General features: G+C 36.0%; 2 protein-coding genes across 5 annotated transcripts in view; both read right to left on the reverse strand.

Annotated features, from left to right (window-relative positions):
* The window catches only part of GSTCD (glutathione S-transferase C-terminal domain containing), a 162188-nt gene extending 158300 nt beyond the window's left edge, over window positions 1-3888 (reverse strand). Inside the window, exon 1 of the mRNA XM_082729185.1 lies at window positions 3815-3888. The gene's annotated coding sequence lies outside the window, so the exon portion shown is untranslated. The remainder of the gene's footprint in view (window positions 1-3814) is intronic.
* ARHGEF38 (Rho guanine nucleotide exchange factor 38) overlaps window positions 1450-17501 on the reverse strand; it is a 151314-nt gene continuing 135262 nt past the window's right edge. For 3 of the 4 annotated variants that reach the window (XM_082729173.1, XM_082729171.1, XM_082729172.1), the window contains 4 exons: window positions 16910-17053; window positions 15722-15920; window positions 15313-15572; window positions 1450-4277 (listed from right to left, as the gene is read on the reverse strand). In XM_082729173.1, coding sequence (XP_082585299.1) covers window positions 4092-4277; window positions 15313-15572; window positions 15722-15920; window positions 16910-17053 — 789 coding nt within the window. In that variant the 3' untranslated portion in view covers window positions 1450-4091. The remainder of the gene's footprint in view (window positions 4278-15312; window positions 15573-15721; window positions 15921-16909; window positions 17054-17501) is intronic. The other variant, XR_014311302.1, reaches the window with a different exon arrangement.

Genomic DNA, 17501 nt, shown 5'->3' on the forward strand with positions numbered 1-17501 from the left:
GTGACTTAAAAAGAACAACACTAAAGGAACATTGGCTTAAAGTCAGAAGACCTGTTTTTGAATCCCAGTCTCTCTATTTATGAGCTGTGTGATCTTTGGTTTCCTCCTCTATAAAACATAGACGATAATTAATGAGATAAAATGGAAGGTATCTGATACTCCAGGATTAGGTTTCTAATTCTGATGCTTAACAAGGATGTGGTAGTATTGTTTATTATTAACTGCAGTAAATTATATATGATGATCATAGGTTAAATGGAAAATGCATCATTTTATAAAAATTTGTATTAATGCAATAATTACAAAATTATATAAGCAATTAGAAAAAGCCATAAATACATTTATATACCATAGTATTGTTTTCTTTTAAAGAAAAGCTTTGCTAAGAATACACCCCTTAGATTTTTGAACAGGAACATCTCATTCTAGTCTATGCTAAAGTGTGACTCTTTTTTCTAAAAACCTGAGGCAAATCTTGCCTATGTTGAGAGCGTAATATCAGGCAAGCAGTAGCTGGCCTACAGAGACTCAACTGGAATTGGAGTAGTCCTGGAATGAAGATGCATTATGTTGAATAATTTTGTAAATTGCAGATAATTTAATTTAATGACAGGTATATATATATATATATATATATATATATATATATATATATATAGTAGTGTGTATAGGAAGAGGGTGCTAACAAAGAGTTAGACTTTAAAAATAGTGACATTCTACAAATTGAAGTATTTCTCCAGAGAATGTAAAGTCTAGTGTCCTTCCAATCAATGAAATTTTAATTACTTCTTCACCAACTGTAATTAAATTTATATGTCTAATTTGGCTTGAATGTTGTGAGGGCTAGATGTATTCAGTATTGAATACATTGAGTACCTTAAGAAGCCAGTTATGACAATTAGGATCCCAATAAAGTAGTTTTCTTGCTATCTTAGAATATAAATATTTCATCTCTATTCACAAGGCTCTGAGAAGCTTTTGCAATAGACAAAAAAATCTAAGAAACTTATGGGGAAAGTGAAGAGTTTTCAATTTCATGTTTCAGTAATAAAAATACTAATTTTTGTGAATCATTTGAACTGTTCAATCACAAATAGTGACAGGCACTTAATAACCATCTCTAAAAGTCCAAATTTTATTTTAGGTAAAATATGGACTATATCAGCACTGAGAGTATTTCATGCAATGCTGCATTTATATGATTAACAATGCACATTATATCTCTTCAGCACAGCTCAATCTTCATAGAATTATTTTATACTAATGAATACTAAATGAAAATATTGTTCTCAAATACAAAGAATGTTCATATAGTAGCTTTGTGACTTTTTCACATGATTTAAGAACCCATGGTAATTTTGCATTACTGAATTTTTTATAATTTCCAAATAGTATTATGTATAATATTAGATTAGAGCATCTGTATTTAAAAATAAATACTAAATGAAATGTGTACATACACTTGTTTATTTGTTTTACAAAAAAAAATAAAAGCCACAAAAATTTCTCCTTCTTGGCAAAAATACCCATTTCAGAGAATTCTATGCTGTACAGTAGCATTTAAATTTTAAAATATAAAGAAAGAACTTTTTCTTAATGCCTTAATTATAATGATGTCACCAATAAGTTTTATCTTTGTAAACTTCTTAAGGAGTTACATACATCATAATTATCTTTGAATTATATTTCCCCTGGGAAATACAACAAAATAACCCCAACCTCAAAATTACAATTACTTGATTTTAAACAAAATACTAAGAAAATGACGGTATTGCAAAATGTTAAAAAAATAAAAGTCTAGGTGGCATATGAAAAATGTAGGTGTATTTTTAAAATAGCAACAACATAGTTTAATAGTAATATAAGAGGGTGCAGTAGGTGGCTTCATTACAACACTTGCTCAGCAGCCAACTGTACCTATGACTTCAGTGGTGTGGCTTCTAAAAAGGTCAGACAAGAAGCATCAATCCTAGGACCACACAAGTAGACAAAGCTTCTCATATACATCGTCACGTATTTCAGCCAGAAAAGTAGATATGTACTACCTCAACAATTTTTCATTTTGAAGAAAGCATTAAGGTCACAGCTAATTTGAATATATATATATATATATATATTTGATATATACTGTTATATATAAAACTATTACATACATATGTACAGTAATATATACTAAATATATATTAAATTCATATTTAATATACATTAAGTATATATATAATTTCCCCACTAGTTTGTTTGTTGGGAATATTCATAGTTACCACAAGTAGCAAGTTTGGATTTTCTTTTGCTTTACCCTAGACAAGCTGGAATTTACTTATATTTCATCATTGGGTACAAAGCACTATTTAAAAGATGTAAGAAGTCCCCATATATCCAAAAAAGAGAATCCTCTTTTGGTTTCCAAACTCAAAACAAGAAAATGTTAGGTAAAAGAAACTTGCTATTAGAACCTCATAAAATCATCTTTAGATTAAGTATTTCAGGAACAATATTATAAAATCAAATTTTTTGTCATGTAGATGTCTTATAAATTTCTGGGGTTGTATATGTCATATACATACATTAAACAGCCATCTGAAAAGCAGCACTCTTCATTTTGTTATTTATAATCCTCAGTAATACATGTAACGATACATTACAGAGATGAAATCTCTCAAAGTAACAAATCTTACAATCTCATGTCATATCAGCATATTCTGTGTGAGCAATGTAACTCCACCTTATCTTGGTATAAAGGAAACCATTAAGTCAAATTTAATCTTTTTACTGTTCTAAAGAAGCATCTACAGGTCAATAAAATGTCTTGACAAAATATGCCTGACATCTTAGGGGACAGTTTTGAGGTATTCCCAAATTGAAGTCGGTGTCCCAGGACATTGTGTTTCAGCAAATGTTATCCTTAATGCCTGCCATATCTAAGTACAAATCAGCAACTAAAAATATTTACATCTTGGCTCAGAACATGGAACACACATTCCTCATTCATTATCCAAATGATTGAGTGATCCAAAAATATTTCCATTCAAGTAACATTAGCAATCATGCAGGATCATTTTTTAAGCAATTATACTTTAAAAAATGTTTAAACAACAACAACAAAAAATAAAAATAATAAACCTAGATACTTCATTTTCTCTAGATTAACATCATGGAAGTTCTTGTAACCCTTGATTTTGAAAAACTTCTCAATACTTAAATATGGACCTGAGACAATTATAATGGTCCTTATCAATATCATTAGTTTCTTTGCTGATAGCAAATGTGTACATCCCCGAGGGTTAGTACAGCATATTGTTTAAGAGTATGCACCCCAGAACTAGACTTAGGTTTGAGTCCAGCCCTACCACTTACTAACAGTGTTACATGGGCTAAATTACTTCACCTCTCTGGGCCACAGTCTCATCATAATGTTGTGAGTATCAAATAAGCTACCACATATAAAGCATTTAGAAAAATTTCTGGCATGTAGCATACATTCAGTAAGTGTTAGATCTTATGTGACTTGATTTTGTTTTCATTCAAAACTTATATGATAGAGATGTTCCACCTCAAAGACTTTTAGTTGGCTGTTAATTCCTATACTTAAGTGTATTTATATATTTCCTTATGCATAAATGTGTATAATCTATATGATATACATATATATATGTATAAACCATATAGTGAATATGATTATAGGTATAGAGTATATATGTGCACACATATGCAAAAGAGAATAAGAATCAAAAAATTTGAGGCAAAATACACAATAAAATAAATTGAAAAAAATCTTATCCTTAGGTCCAACCTTTCATGTTGATAAGACATTTACCTTTTCAAAGATCTCCACTTTTACGTAGTTGATACTTGGAGCTTGAGCGGTCTGTTTCTTGAGCTTGAGTTATTTGTTCTGCTGTTTGTGATTGTTAAATGTTTCCTTCAATATGTATTCTTCAACATACATTTTGAAATAATCTTGTTAGGAAGCACAGTCTTCCTTAAAACTTGATACAGGATCGGTTCATGTAGTTGGGTGGTTTCTTAACTTCTAGACCAACATTTTGTAATGTAAGTTTTATGAGGTAGTCCATAACTTGAGGCTTCTTTTCTTAAGCATAAGTCATCTTCCCAAGGTAGTTAGCTGGCACATATCCTTTCTGCCCCTGAGCTTCAGCTAACCACCACTCTTTATTGCCACTTAGGTCACAAAATCTAAGGATATGTACTCTTTGATATTCCTGAAGACTGAGTTCATGGTCACTTCGTGCTTGAAAGGCATGAACTGCATAGAAAATCTAGACCCAAAAAAAAAAAATGACATTATTGGAAGCAGGACCTAAATATTTAGACAAACATAATAAAGATATCTAAGCTTTTAGAAAGAAAGCTAAGTTTTTGTTTTTTCAGTCACCTTCCCCAGTTCCTTCTGTTAGATTTATTTTGTTTGCTAAAACATGACCCAGATGAGAATACAGTTCAATAGGCATTCTTACTGTTCTGTGGGAAGGAGTCTAAACTGCCCATGCTTGAAGGCAATCTGACAGTTTCTATTAAAAGATTGATTGGGAGCATCTGGGTGGCTCAGTGGCTTGGGTCATGATCCCAGGGTCCTAGAATCGAGCCCCACACGGGCTCTCTGCACAGGAGGGAGCCTGCTTCCTCCTCCTCTCTCTCTCTCTGCCTGCCTCTCTGCCTCCTTGTGATCTCTATCTGTCAAATAACTAAATAAAATCTTTTAAAAAAAGATTGATTGATTGATTTTTATGTAGGCTCTACACCCAATGTGGGGCTTGAACTCATGACCCTGAGAACAAGAGTTGCATGCTCTACTGACTGACCTAGCCAGGTGCCCCTAAAAGACTTTAAAATGTCAGGTTTTTGTTTTTGTTTTTTTTCAGTAATAGTTTTTGAAGAATCTCTCCTACAGGGGCTCAGTGGGTGGCTCAGTCAGTTAGGTGTCTGCCTTCGGCTTAGGTCATAATCCCAGGACCGTGGGATGGAGCCCCAAGTCGGGCTCCCTGCTCAGTGGGGAGCCTACTTCTCCCTCTCCCCCTTGCTCGTACTCTCTCTCACTCTCTCTCTCTGTCATATAAATAAAATCCTTAAAAAAAAAACCTCTCTTACAGAAATAGAAACATTGGCAGAGATTTTTATATAATAAAAATATTGCAATATCCATTCATAAGGTGAAAAGTGAGAGGGAAATAGGAGTAACACTAAGTGTTCAGTAAGAGAATAGTTAAAATCTATTCTAGACCTTTACACTAAGGAAATTCTTAGTCATTAAAAATGCCATTTTCTGAAACTAAAAGCATGGGCAAATGTTTATGATGAAATGCTAAGCCAAAAACAAGAAAGAAAAGGTTCTCAAATCAGATATACAGTGTAAGTCTGATAGTGTTAATTTCTTTGGTAGAATTAGAGATGATTTTCATTTTTACTTATTTTTTTAACCTATTTTATAATGACAGGGCATTAAATTTATAATCTTTAAATTATTTAAGAGGCCTGGAAGAAATTAATAAAACATGCTTCAGTCAAAAGAATTTTTCTTTAATCTCAAAAAAATACTTCAGAATTATTAGATGCATAAGAAACCCCTAAGTGTTTATAGTCCCTCTTCCACTAAAATTGTAAGATTGATAACAGAACTGTTTAGTTATATCATAAAATTAAGCAACTAACAATATTTTATTCATTTATTCATTTAATCAAAATTTATTAAGTACCTGTCAAGTGCCAGATATTATCAAAGAACTTACAGCCCTGCTAGGGAGAAAATGTGCTCCCAAAAATGTACACACACACACACACCCCAAAAAACACACCACTCACATAAGTGATCTATGTGAGCTGGGTTTTGAAAGAGGTAACCTTGCTTAGATGACAAAATTGATAAACAAGGTGGATATGTCATATTCTAAGACACATAGAATGAAATAATATATGAGAAAGGCAAGCAGATTAATTTTCTCAAAATTGAAGGTCAATGTTAAAAGGAAATGGTAACAAATAGGATGACTTATTGAGTAGGAAAAGAGACTGGAGAATGTGGGGGGAGCACCATATACTTAGCTTAAGTTGTTCTGTAGATGTTGAACTGTTATTTAAATTTAGGTAAAATTTTGATATCATTGATTTTATATCACCTTAACAACTCTAGCACGAGCTCCACCTCAAAGACAGGAGCATTTATGGGGTGCCTGGTTGACTTAGTCAATAGAGCATGTGACTCTTGATCTTAAGGTCATGAGTTCAAGCTCCAGGTCAGGTGTCAAGCTTATCTTAAAAAAAAAAAAAAGAGGAACATTTAAACTTTTCTCCACTGACCACATGATGGTACACAGTATAAAAAATAAAAAATTATATTAAAAAAAAAAAAGAAAAAAAAAAGAAAAAGAAATTCAGATATATGTTGATTCAACTTAAAAGTTGGGCCATGGGGCACCTGGGTGGCACAGTGGGTTAAAGCCTCTGCCTTCAGCTCAGGTCATGGTCTCAGGGTCCTGGGATCGAGCCCTACATCGGGCTCTCTGCTCAGTGGGGAACCTGCTTCCTCCTCTCTCTCTCCCTGCCTCTCTGAAACTTGTGATCTGTCTGTCAAATAAATAAATAAAAATCTTAAAAAAAAAAAAAAAGAAAGAAAGAAAGAAAAAAAGGCCAAAAGTCTCGGCTATTACACAAGAACATAAAAGAGATAATGTTGCATCATACAAGATACACACAAGACAGATTGTTGGGCATGGATTATTTTGTAATATAAAAATTAAAAAAGAGAGGCGCCTGGGTGGCTCAGTTGGTTATGTATCTGCCTTCGGCTCAGGTCATGATCTCAGGGACCTGGGATCAAGTCTTGCATTGACCTCCCTGCTTAGCAGGGAGTCTGCTTAAGGATTTTCTCTCTCCCCCTCTGCCCCTCTCCCCTACTCATGTTCACTCTCTCTCTCAAATAAACAAATAAAATATTTTTAAAAAATTTTTAAAATAAAAAGCAAGAAAACAGGAAGATGTTATAAATTCTTAAGTGGGGGTGGCGGCAATAATAACCATCTTTTCTATGTTCATGACAGTTTACATGTCCAATGTGTTTTATCCTCAACAACCCTGTGAGTTGTGACTTAGAAAAGTAATATGCATTAGTCATAAACTTTGTGCTGCTATGACTGTATCTTCTAACTCCAAATTCTGTGCTTGGTTCATTTCTCATACTACTTTAGGAAGCAAACTCTTGTTCAAGAAAGGATGTGCAGAGTATACTCTTGTGGAAAGGGACTGAGGTCTCTGATATGCTGCTGCTGATCTTTTTGTTGTTGATTAGGAAATGAAGACATAGATTAGAGTCACAAGAGCAGAATGGAGCATCCGGTGGGCAAAAGCTTTCAGGAATACAATGCGCCATAATATAGTTTCTGATTATCTGTAAGAGCCCATGTTAGCAATTGCTAGCCAACTTTTGTAATTATAATACACAGCATCTAGGCATTGCCAACGTACCTATAGATGGTTTAGCAGGTTGAATTACCTACTAATATAAGATTTCTAAATATTTGTGGTGGTCTTTCACTTTGGCAATGTTCTCTCAAAGGGAATATAAAATCTTCCACTTAAATCTATTTCGTATGAGGAGTGTCTGGGTGGCTCAGTTAGTTAAGCATCTGACTCTGACTGAGGCACAGGTCATGATCTCAGCATCATGGGCTTGAGCTCCGTGGCTGGCTCCATGAGGTTCTCTCTCTCCATCTCCCACTGCCCTCCCACCACTCACTCTCCCCCCACCATCAAATAAATAAATACGTCTTTTTAAAAAATCTATTTTGGGGTGCCTAGGTGGCTCAGTTGGTTGAGCAAATTCCTTTAACTCAGGTCATGATCCCGGACTTCCAGGATCGAGTCCTGCATCGGGCTCTCAGCTCCTTGGGGAGTCTGCTTCTCCCTCTGACCTTCTCCTCTCTCATGCTCTCTCTCACTCATTCTCTCTCAAATAAATAAATAAAATCTTTAAAAAAAATAATGTATGTAGTATGAAAAATAAAATAAAAAATTTAATATGTAGTATGAAACTATAGCAGAGCGCATATTTTAAACAATAAATACTCATCAAAGTGTAATTTTAAAGTACAAAATCATATATTTTAAATACTGTAAGTGATCATGGCCCAAAATAAATTTAGGATGAGCATATTTCAGTTTTATATGTTTATACCTCCTATTTAACATAAGATAGATTGTCAAAGTGGAACTAAGTCCACTTTAAACAGACAGCAGTTGATAACATTGGACCATAAGTTAGAAGTTTTCAGCCTATTACACATAAAAGCTGAAGAATTTCTCATTTTTTGGAATACTTTAATTGTTCTAAGCTGTATCTTTCTAACCTTTAATATTAATGTTTTGCTCCAGATACATTAATTGTTATTAACTTAAGCCATAAACATCTGATCCTTCTCCCTTTTCCTTCAGCGATTATTAAAATACATTTTATTGGTTGCTTCTTTGCACTTTGGCTCATTTTATGTACAAGAGTCTATGAATACAACCCGGTTCTCTATGACATTACCTTTTTTTTAAATAACATTCTATTGTATTATTGACTCCTACTAAATTTATTACCCACTGTTTATTTTTTTTTAAAGATTTTATTTATTTATTTAACAGAGATCACAAGTAGGCAGAGAGGCAGGCAGAGAGAGAGAGAGAGAGAGAGAGAGAGGAGGAAGCAGGCTCACTGCTGAGCAGTGAGCCCAAGGCGGGGCTCAATCCCAGGACCCTGAGATCATGACCCAAGCCAAAGGCAGAGGCTTTAACCCACTGAGCCACCCAGGTGCCCCTTACCTACTGTTTATGACCACCAGATCCCTCCCTGCAGCAGCATTGCCAGTTCAGTATTTCCTTGTTCTATATTTGTGCACTTAGTTACTCCTCCCTTTGGGAGCCATTTTAGCTATTTTTACTGAATCTCATTTTACCGATTTCATCTCAGTTCTTCAATCAACAATAAAAATAATACTATATTTTAATCTTCCAAAACTAAAAATTTGGCTACAAAACCTGTATTTACCATATTACATTATATGTAGTTCAGAAAGCCAAGATAGTCATATTGCATGAAAAATGTTCTTTCTTCTCTTCATCCCTCCAGAAGCAAGCTTTCACACTCTTCAGTGATCAGTTATGTATTGTTATTATGCACGTAATTTTTAATAAAGAAATGATTTTAAATAAAGGTAATAAGAAATCACCCAACTGCTATTAATACCTATATTTCTTCCCTTCTTTCCCTTGTCCTTCTCTTCTTCCTTTTTTTCCTTCTAACTACACCTGAAGTGACAATAAACACGAAATTATAGTATACATAATTTTTGCAGCCTGCTTTTTACTTTAAAATATATTTGACAATCTTTTCAAGTCAATAAGCAGCTCTCTAAAGCATCATTTTAATGACTACTTAAATATATTACATTACATCCTGCTGGCTTTTGAAGCACTTTCTAAACAATGACATATTAAACATGTAGCATTATCATCAAAAGTAGCTGAAACATGTAAAGGTGAAGGACCAGACAGTGAATTTAGGATTAGTGCCAAAACAACCTTTCAGAAGTTCAAATTTCAAAAATTATGGGGCGTCTCTGTGGCTCAGTGGGTTAAAGCCTCTGGCTTTGGCATCTGGACTGTAGCAATGTGACTCACCAAGCCAAGCACCCAGATAAGCTGTGCCTGGACTTCTGACCCCAGAAATGGAGAGATAGTACATTTATGTTCTTTTTAGCCACATAGTTTGTGAGGATTTTTTACGCGGCAGTGAAAACGAATACTAATCAGGTCATTACTCTTTGGCGGACAAAAGGGAGAATACATTAGAAAGGAAGGCATATTGGTTTTTTTTGTTGTTGATGTTATATTTTTTGATAGATCATAAAGTAGTGAGTAAAGAAATTAAAGATTAAGTCCTTTAATACATATCAGTACCACCAGGTTGCAAATATCCATTACCTCCTCCCCATTATTCTCCAAGGGCTCTGGGTCATCATTTAGGGAGATTCTAAAACATTCAGAGAAAGTCCATGCTTTCTGCGTGGGATGTGAATGGAGGAATCTGAATGGATTGGTTCTTAGGCACCAAAGAGTAGAGTGACCATACTTCCCCATTATACCTGCCACAGTTATCCAGTAAACACTCCCTTTCATTAACAAAAGTGCCCCATTATAGATAATACGTTACATTTTCACCTGACCCATAAGATACCTGATCCACTAGAACCATTGTAGAAAATGCGGGAGGCTCTTAATCCAACAATTTTTTTTCCTTGAGTGGGTGGGAGAATGGATAAGCAAGTTAAGTCTCTAGAGCAGTGGTTTCTAATCTATTTAAATAGAATTTCCCTTTGAAAATCTTTGGAAAGCTATGTACTTCTTTTACCATAGTTATGCACATAATCACATAATGCACAAAATGTCCGACATATTTGAAGGGATTTATAAATCCTTCCAAAGTCCATTCATAGATCCCTTTTATTCTTGGAGTCCACATTAAAAACTCAACGAGTATAAAAATCACAGAGCCGCTAGTCTGAAGTCAGTCTGAACTTGCCTATTTATTTCTGATTTTTAGGACCCCAGTGATGCCTCCTGAATATCAGGTATAGGCCAAAGCTAGCCATCTACCTCTCCTTCTTGTCAGGGTCCACTAAAACCATCTGTAAAAATAGATTCCAGCCCACAACACCATTGGCAATATGCTACTTCAGTTCTGGAAGAAAGAAGAAAAAATATTACTGCCACAGTAGGAAAGGATAGGGAAGAAATGGTGACTCAAAGTGTTATCCACTTAAACCAATACAGGTCTGAGTTGATGTTCCTGATGACAAAAATAAAATAAAGAACAAAAGTTTAAATAGCCACACAGAAAATTGCTTTGTAGTGTGCCTCACATATGCATATTACAATATATACTGTATTCTCACTATTCACAAAAAAGATACAATTTATTCCCACTTTTCAATCACCTAATAGGGACTTCTATAATGCGTTCATTGCTCAGTTAGATTGTCACACCATAAGTGTGGGGGTTAACCATTTTCTACTCCACACCTTGTAGGAGTCAACAGAATGAAACATCAGCCTTCTGGTAAAAATTAGGAAGATCACACAAGGTTTTCCTCCTATTTCCAAGGGCTGAACAGTAGTTGCATAATTGGAAAAGCCTGAAAACCACTAGCCCAGTTACCTCTGTTGACTGGAATTAAAACATTAAGGGAAATATTCCTTTGTGGTCTTCTGTCTAGTACTGGGGTTTCTAACAGGTGCATTGTCTTCAACTCAATAAATTTACTGGGACAGACTTTGTTCATACACAGGAGAAGCCTGCACTATGGACTCAATTATTTTAACACAGAGGAAAGTATTCAGGGATCCCATGTGGCCACTGATCCATGCTGGATTTTCTAATCCAGTTTTGTTAGGAATAACACTTATATGTCCATCCCTGACACCAAGGTCTATTTTGAATTGGTTCCAAACTCAAAGGAAAAGAACAGATAGTGCTCTATGAAGAGATACTCTCAATATACTTCGTTTTGAGCAAAGGAAAATTATCTCATTTTTTTCCCTTTCTTGGTAAAGGAAACTTTTAACAGACCTAATTTGCTTGAAACATATTGATAGGATTACTCAAAGAGAATTACTACATGGTAGTAGCTATTAGGAAATAGATTACAAATCCCATGCCAAAAGAGCCTTAGTGAGACACTCCAAAAGTCTCTGTATAGCCATTAGTAACTAGGGCTCCACATCAAGCCAGCTTCAGGCTGCCTTGACAAACTTGGCTCCAATTTCCGTCCTTCCAGGTTACTGGGATAAGTCAAAGTCTACTAGGATATTTAATCCTAGCTACAGATTTTACTGATAACATTTCAGTAATCTATTGGTATTATAATATTATTGTGTTTTCTAGAAACTTGGAATAAACTAAGTAAGTGAACCAGTTGTAGAAAAAACAGTGCTTTGAAACTTCAAGATGGAAGAGTGATAGAAACATATAGTAATGTCCAGATGAGTTTAGAATCAGTCACAACCGGGAGAAATTATTTACACATTGTATCTGGTAGAGACCTTGTATCCAAAGTATACAAAGAACTCTTCACAACTGGATAATAAGAAGGAAAGTGACCAAATTTGTAAAATGGTCAAATATTTGAATAGACATTTCCCCAGAGAAAATGCATGAATGGCTGATAAGTACATGAAAGATACTCAACAGCATTAGTCAAATGCAAATTAAAACCACAATGAGCCCACCCGTTAGAGTGACTATCCTAATAACAAAAAAGGCAAGAAGGTGAGGATGTGAAGAAACTGCAGCCTACAACCCCATGCATGGCTGGTGGGTATGTAAAACGTGCAGCCCCTTTGAAAAACAGTGTGGCAGTTTCTTTAAAAAGTTAAACATAAATACACCTTATCAACAAGCAATTCTACTCCTAGGTAGCTACTCAAAAGAAATGAAATCCTCACAAAGACTTGTATGTGAATGTTTATAGCAGCCTTATTCATAACAGAAATGACCCGAAATGTCTATCAAATGGAGAATGGATAAACGAAATATGCTATACCCATAGAATGCAATACTACTGGGTGATAAGAAGAAACAAAGTACAAACATATACCGCAACATGGACGACTCTCAGAAACATTCTGCTAAATGAGAGAAGCCGGCTGTAAGACTCCACGTAGTATATGATTCCATGAATACAAAATACACCAGAAGTCAAATATATGGAGAAAGAAAGTAAATTCATAATTTCCTGGGGCTGGGGCAGGCAGGTGAAGGGAGTGCTCTAAAATCGGACTGGGGCGATAGTTGCACAGCTCTGTAAATATACTAAGAGTCACTGAACACATGAAAAAGTGCTCCATATCACTCGGCATCAGGGAAATACAAATCAAAACCACAATGAGATATCACCTCACACCAGTCAGAATGGCTAAAATCAACAAGTCAGGAAATGACAGATGCTGGCGAGGATGTGGAGAAAGGGGAACCCTCCTACACTGTTGGTGGGAATGCAAGCTGGTGCAGCCACTCTGGAAAACAGCATGGAGGTTCCTCAAAATGTTGAAAATAGAACTGCCCTATGACCCAGCAATTGCACTATTGGGTATTTACCCTAAAGATACAAATGTAGTGATCCAAAGGGGCACATGCACCCGAATGTTTATAGCAGCAATGTCCACAATAGCCAAACTATGGAAAGAACCTAGATGTCCATCAACAGATGAATGGATCAAGAAGGTGTGGTATATATACACAATGGAATACTATGCAGCCATCAAAAGAAATGAAATCTTGCCATTTGCAACAACATGGATGGAACTAGAGCGTATCATGCTTAGCGAAATAAGTCAAGCAGAGAAAGACAACTATCATATGATCTCCCTGATATGAGGAAGTGGTGATGCAACATGGAGGCTTAAGTGGGTAGGAGAAGAATCAATGAAACAAGATGGGATTGGGAGGGAGACAAACCATAAGTGACTCTTAATCTCACAAAACAAACTGAGGGTTGCTGGGGGGAGGGGGTTTGGGAGAAGGGGGTGGGATTATGGACATTGGGGAGGGTATGTGCTTTGGTGAGTGCTGTGAAGTGTGTAAACCTGGTGATTCACAGACCTGTACCCCTGGGGATAAAAATATATGTTTATAAAAAATAAAAAAATTAAAAAAAAAAAGAGTCACTGAATTATACACTTAAAATGGATGAATTTTATGGCATGTAAATAAGTCCTTCATAAAGATTTTTTAAAAAGTAACCATGATTCAGACAATAATCCATGTGTCATGATTCGGACAATAATCCATGTGTCATTATAAAAAAGACTACTGAGGGCAGTATGGCAGTGTCTGTCAAGACTTTAGATATATATACCCTTTGATCCTCCAACATTATTAAGCATTTGTCCTATGTATATACTCATATAAGTGCACAAAAGCAGATGAACAAGGATCTTGCCTGAAATAATTTGAAATCTTAAAAATCCCCCAAATATTCTGAATGTCTTTTATTAGGGTAATAGTGACATGAACTAAGACCTATCCACAAAATAAATTGTTATTCAGAATTTTTTAAGGACTAAAGTAGATATTTAGGTGCTATTGTGTCTAAGATACATTGTTAAGTAGGAAAAAAAAGCAAATTATGTAACATATACATATTTCCAATGGAATAAATATATGTGTTTGTACCTGCACAGATAATTGTCTGAAAAGATAAACCCTAATATGTCCATGAAGGTAAGGTAGGTGAGAAGGGAATAAAGAACTTCACTTTTAATTTATGTGTCTTTTTTTGTTTTTTAAGATTTTATTTATTTATTTGACAGAGAGAGATCACAAGTAGGCAGAGAGAGGGAAGCAGGCTCCCCGCTGAGCAGAGAGCCCGACTCAGGACTCGATCCCAGGACCCCGAGATCATGACCCGAGCCAAAGGCAGTGGCCTAACCCACTGAGCCTCCAAGGTGCCCCTAATTTACGTATATCTTTACACCATTTTAACTTCTCACAAATAACATGTATTACTCTTAGAAAAAACAAATTTAAATTAATGAAGAAAAAGCCACTAACAGAAAAAGCAAGTTAAAAAAGAGAAGCAGTTAGTTGGTCACCACTTGAAAGATTAACAGTTAAGTACACTAAAGCTTTCTGAGGTAGTAAAAAGGAAGCCTACATTATAGTTAACTTTTTTTGTAAAAGAGTGATCCTCTTAGTCTCTGCTTTGGTGAACACAGGAAAGGTAGCTCTTAAGGATTTTAGTATATAGTATATGGAATTATACGAGCGATCAAAAATGGCTGATTATATAGATAGTTCAATGAAGATACCACTCTTAGAGGAATCATGGACAATTTTCTACCTGCTCCTTATAGTGGCAATCTGTTCAGTATTGAACTGTTTTTCTCGGATGTAGGAGTATAAAAAGACTGTCTTTGCTTCACTCTGAGTACATGACAGCAGGGTAGTAATGGTAACAATTACTATTTACTGAGTGTCTACTGTGGGCTGGCTACTTTACATGTACACATTTTCCCTAATCCCTGCATCAAGCCTGCAACATAGCAATTATGGTCCTCTTTCCCTCATTTGGTGAGACCAGGCTCAGAGAATGCAATTCTTTGCAAGAAGGGGCGCAGAGAAGAAGTGTTCATAGAGTGAGGTCTCCTTGCTGTCAAAGCTGACATTATTCCATCAACCCTTACAGTAACATAGAACGCTATTAGAACACCTTTCATGATTTGAAGAGCCAAGCAGGGTCACATCAAGGTACACATTCTTACCTGTTCATCTACCTCTTGAGAACTGTCAACATCCGTGCCGTTTGTTTCAAACTTCCCACATGTGCCACTAAGAGATGAGCTGCTATCACTTATGCTACTTTCCGGGGTGCCTGTGACACTGTCAGTAGCTGGCCGCGAGGACACGAAGAGGCTGATGTTATCAAAATCGTCATCACCTAACCTGTTCTCAGTGTCCACCTTCTGTACTTTCGCTGGATTGTAGGGTTTTAAGAAGGAGGAATACACATACCCTTTTATAACTGGATAAGAATAAAAAGAAAGAAGAAACAAGGTCATTTGTATGGACCCTCACCAAACATTCGGGTTTAGACAAGCCCAGAGAGGCCCCTGGGAAAATCTCAACTTGAAAAAAGATGGTAGTTCTGCACGTTTTAGGCCAAAAACTTACTTCCTGTATCAACAAGCCACCTGCTTGTACTCCCCAGCGGATCCTTCTGTTCCACCACAGCCACCAATTCCCCTTCCAGAAGATTGATGTCATATTCTTGGGTAGCGTTACACTTGCGTTTCGCTTGGTAGAGTTCTTCTTTACCGTATGTGGATAGTAGTTTGGAGCGGTGAATGTCAGTTTGACGGGGCACTTCTGGCTGGGAGAAGGAAGGAGAAATTTGGATTTAGATAGATGTATAATAGAATTCTCACTGAGTTCAAAGATTTCGTTTTTGGAGATTTTTTTTTAATGTGGAAGCCATACATTGATTTGGGATGATTTCATTGTTGACGCGTTGATGGAGTTATTATTGTGAAGCAACTGTTTGAGTTATGCAGTGAAAAATTCTCTAGTTAGCACAGGAGGGCAGTGTTGCAGAGAAAAAAGAAAATTCAACTGAGTGTAAGAAGGCAGAGGTTCTAATCCCTCTTGGATGGAATAATTTTTAATTTTGGCCATCCTGTACACAATCCCTTGATAAATAATATTTAATTAAGTTGTACATTTGCATGTCTTCTGGGAAAAAATATCGGTAAATTAGTCAGACGGCAAGAGGTCTAGACCCCTCCCAGGTCTGCCTCCAGTGATTTTGAAAAAGTCACTTCATCTCTGGAACTGAGGGTTCCTTATCTAGAAAAAGGAAAGAGTGGGGGGTGCCTGGGTGGCTCAGTGGGTTGAGCCTCTGCCTTCAGCTCAGGTCATGATCCCAGGGTCCTGGGATCGAGCCCTGCATCAGGCTCTCTGCTCAGTGGGGAGCCTGCTTCCTCTCTTTCTTTGCCTGCTTCTCTGCCTACTTGTGATCTCTGTCTGTCCAATGGATAAATAAAATATTAAAAAAAAAGGAAAGAGTGGAACTACTGCAATTTTGCTCTATAAAATTCCCTTCATTCATTCAACAGATATTTATATCTGTTGTCAGGCACCATTTTAACAGCTTGGAATATATCACATACAGAACAGATAAAAAAAGTTATGACCTTACAGAACTCATAATATAAAAGGTAGAAATAAACAAGAAATCCTACATATAATTGGTTGGTAAATTACAGGTTATTAAAATGAGATAAGTGATTTAGAAAATAATATACCATGATTTGAGCAAGGAAAAGAGGCGAGACTCCTTGTCACAAATACTATCAAACTCACCAGAATTTGCACAGACTTCTTCTTTTCAAAACTAAGTTTCCTCTCAATAAAAGTGGCACTGTTGTCCTTCACAAAATTAAGATTTTGAACCTCTTCTAGTACTCGATTCTGAATTTCAGAGATTCTTGAGTCTAACTGTGGTACCTATAGGGAGAAAGGGTAGGGCATTGTTCTCAAACTATTCAACCATATTAGGTATTAAATTTAGTAGAGTTGTGACAAACAGAGAAAGCATAAGATGGCACCACCCCCCCCAAAAAAATAGGGCAATGTTAGAACTTTCAGATAAAAACGGTCTGATTTCCTGTCTCCAGAAACCTCATTAAAATGATAGGATAATTGTTTTTAAAGACTCAAGCTTAGGGGTGCCTGGGTGGCTCCGTCAGTTAAGTGTCTGCCTTCGGCTCAGGTCACGGTCTCTGGATCCTGGGATTGAGCCCCACGTCAGGCTCTCTGCTCAATGGGGGAGTCTGCTTCACCCTCTCCCTCTGCCTGACTTCCATCCCCCACCCGCAGCTTGTGCTCTCTCTCTCTTTCAAATAAATAAATCTTTAAATAAAATAATAAAAGTACACACCTAAATAAAAGAATA

The sequence above is a fragment of the Mustela nivalis genome (assembly GCF_964662115.1).
Source record: "Mustela nivalis genome assembly, chromosome: 4".
Taxonomy (NCBI): domain Eukaryota; kingdom Metazoa; phylum Chordata; class Mammalia; order Carnivora; family Mustelidae; genus Mustela; species Mustela nivalis.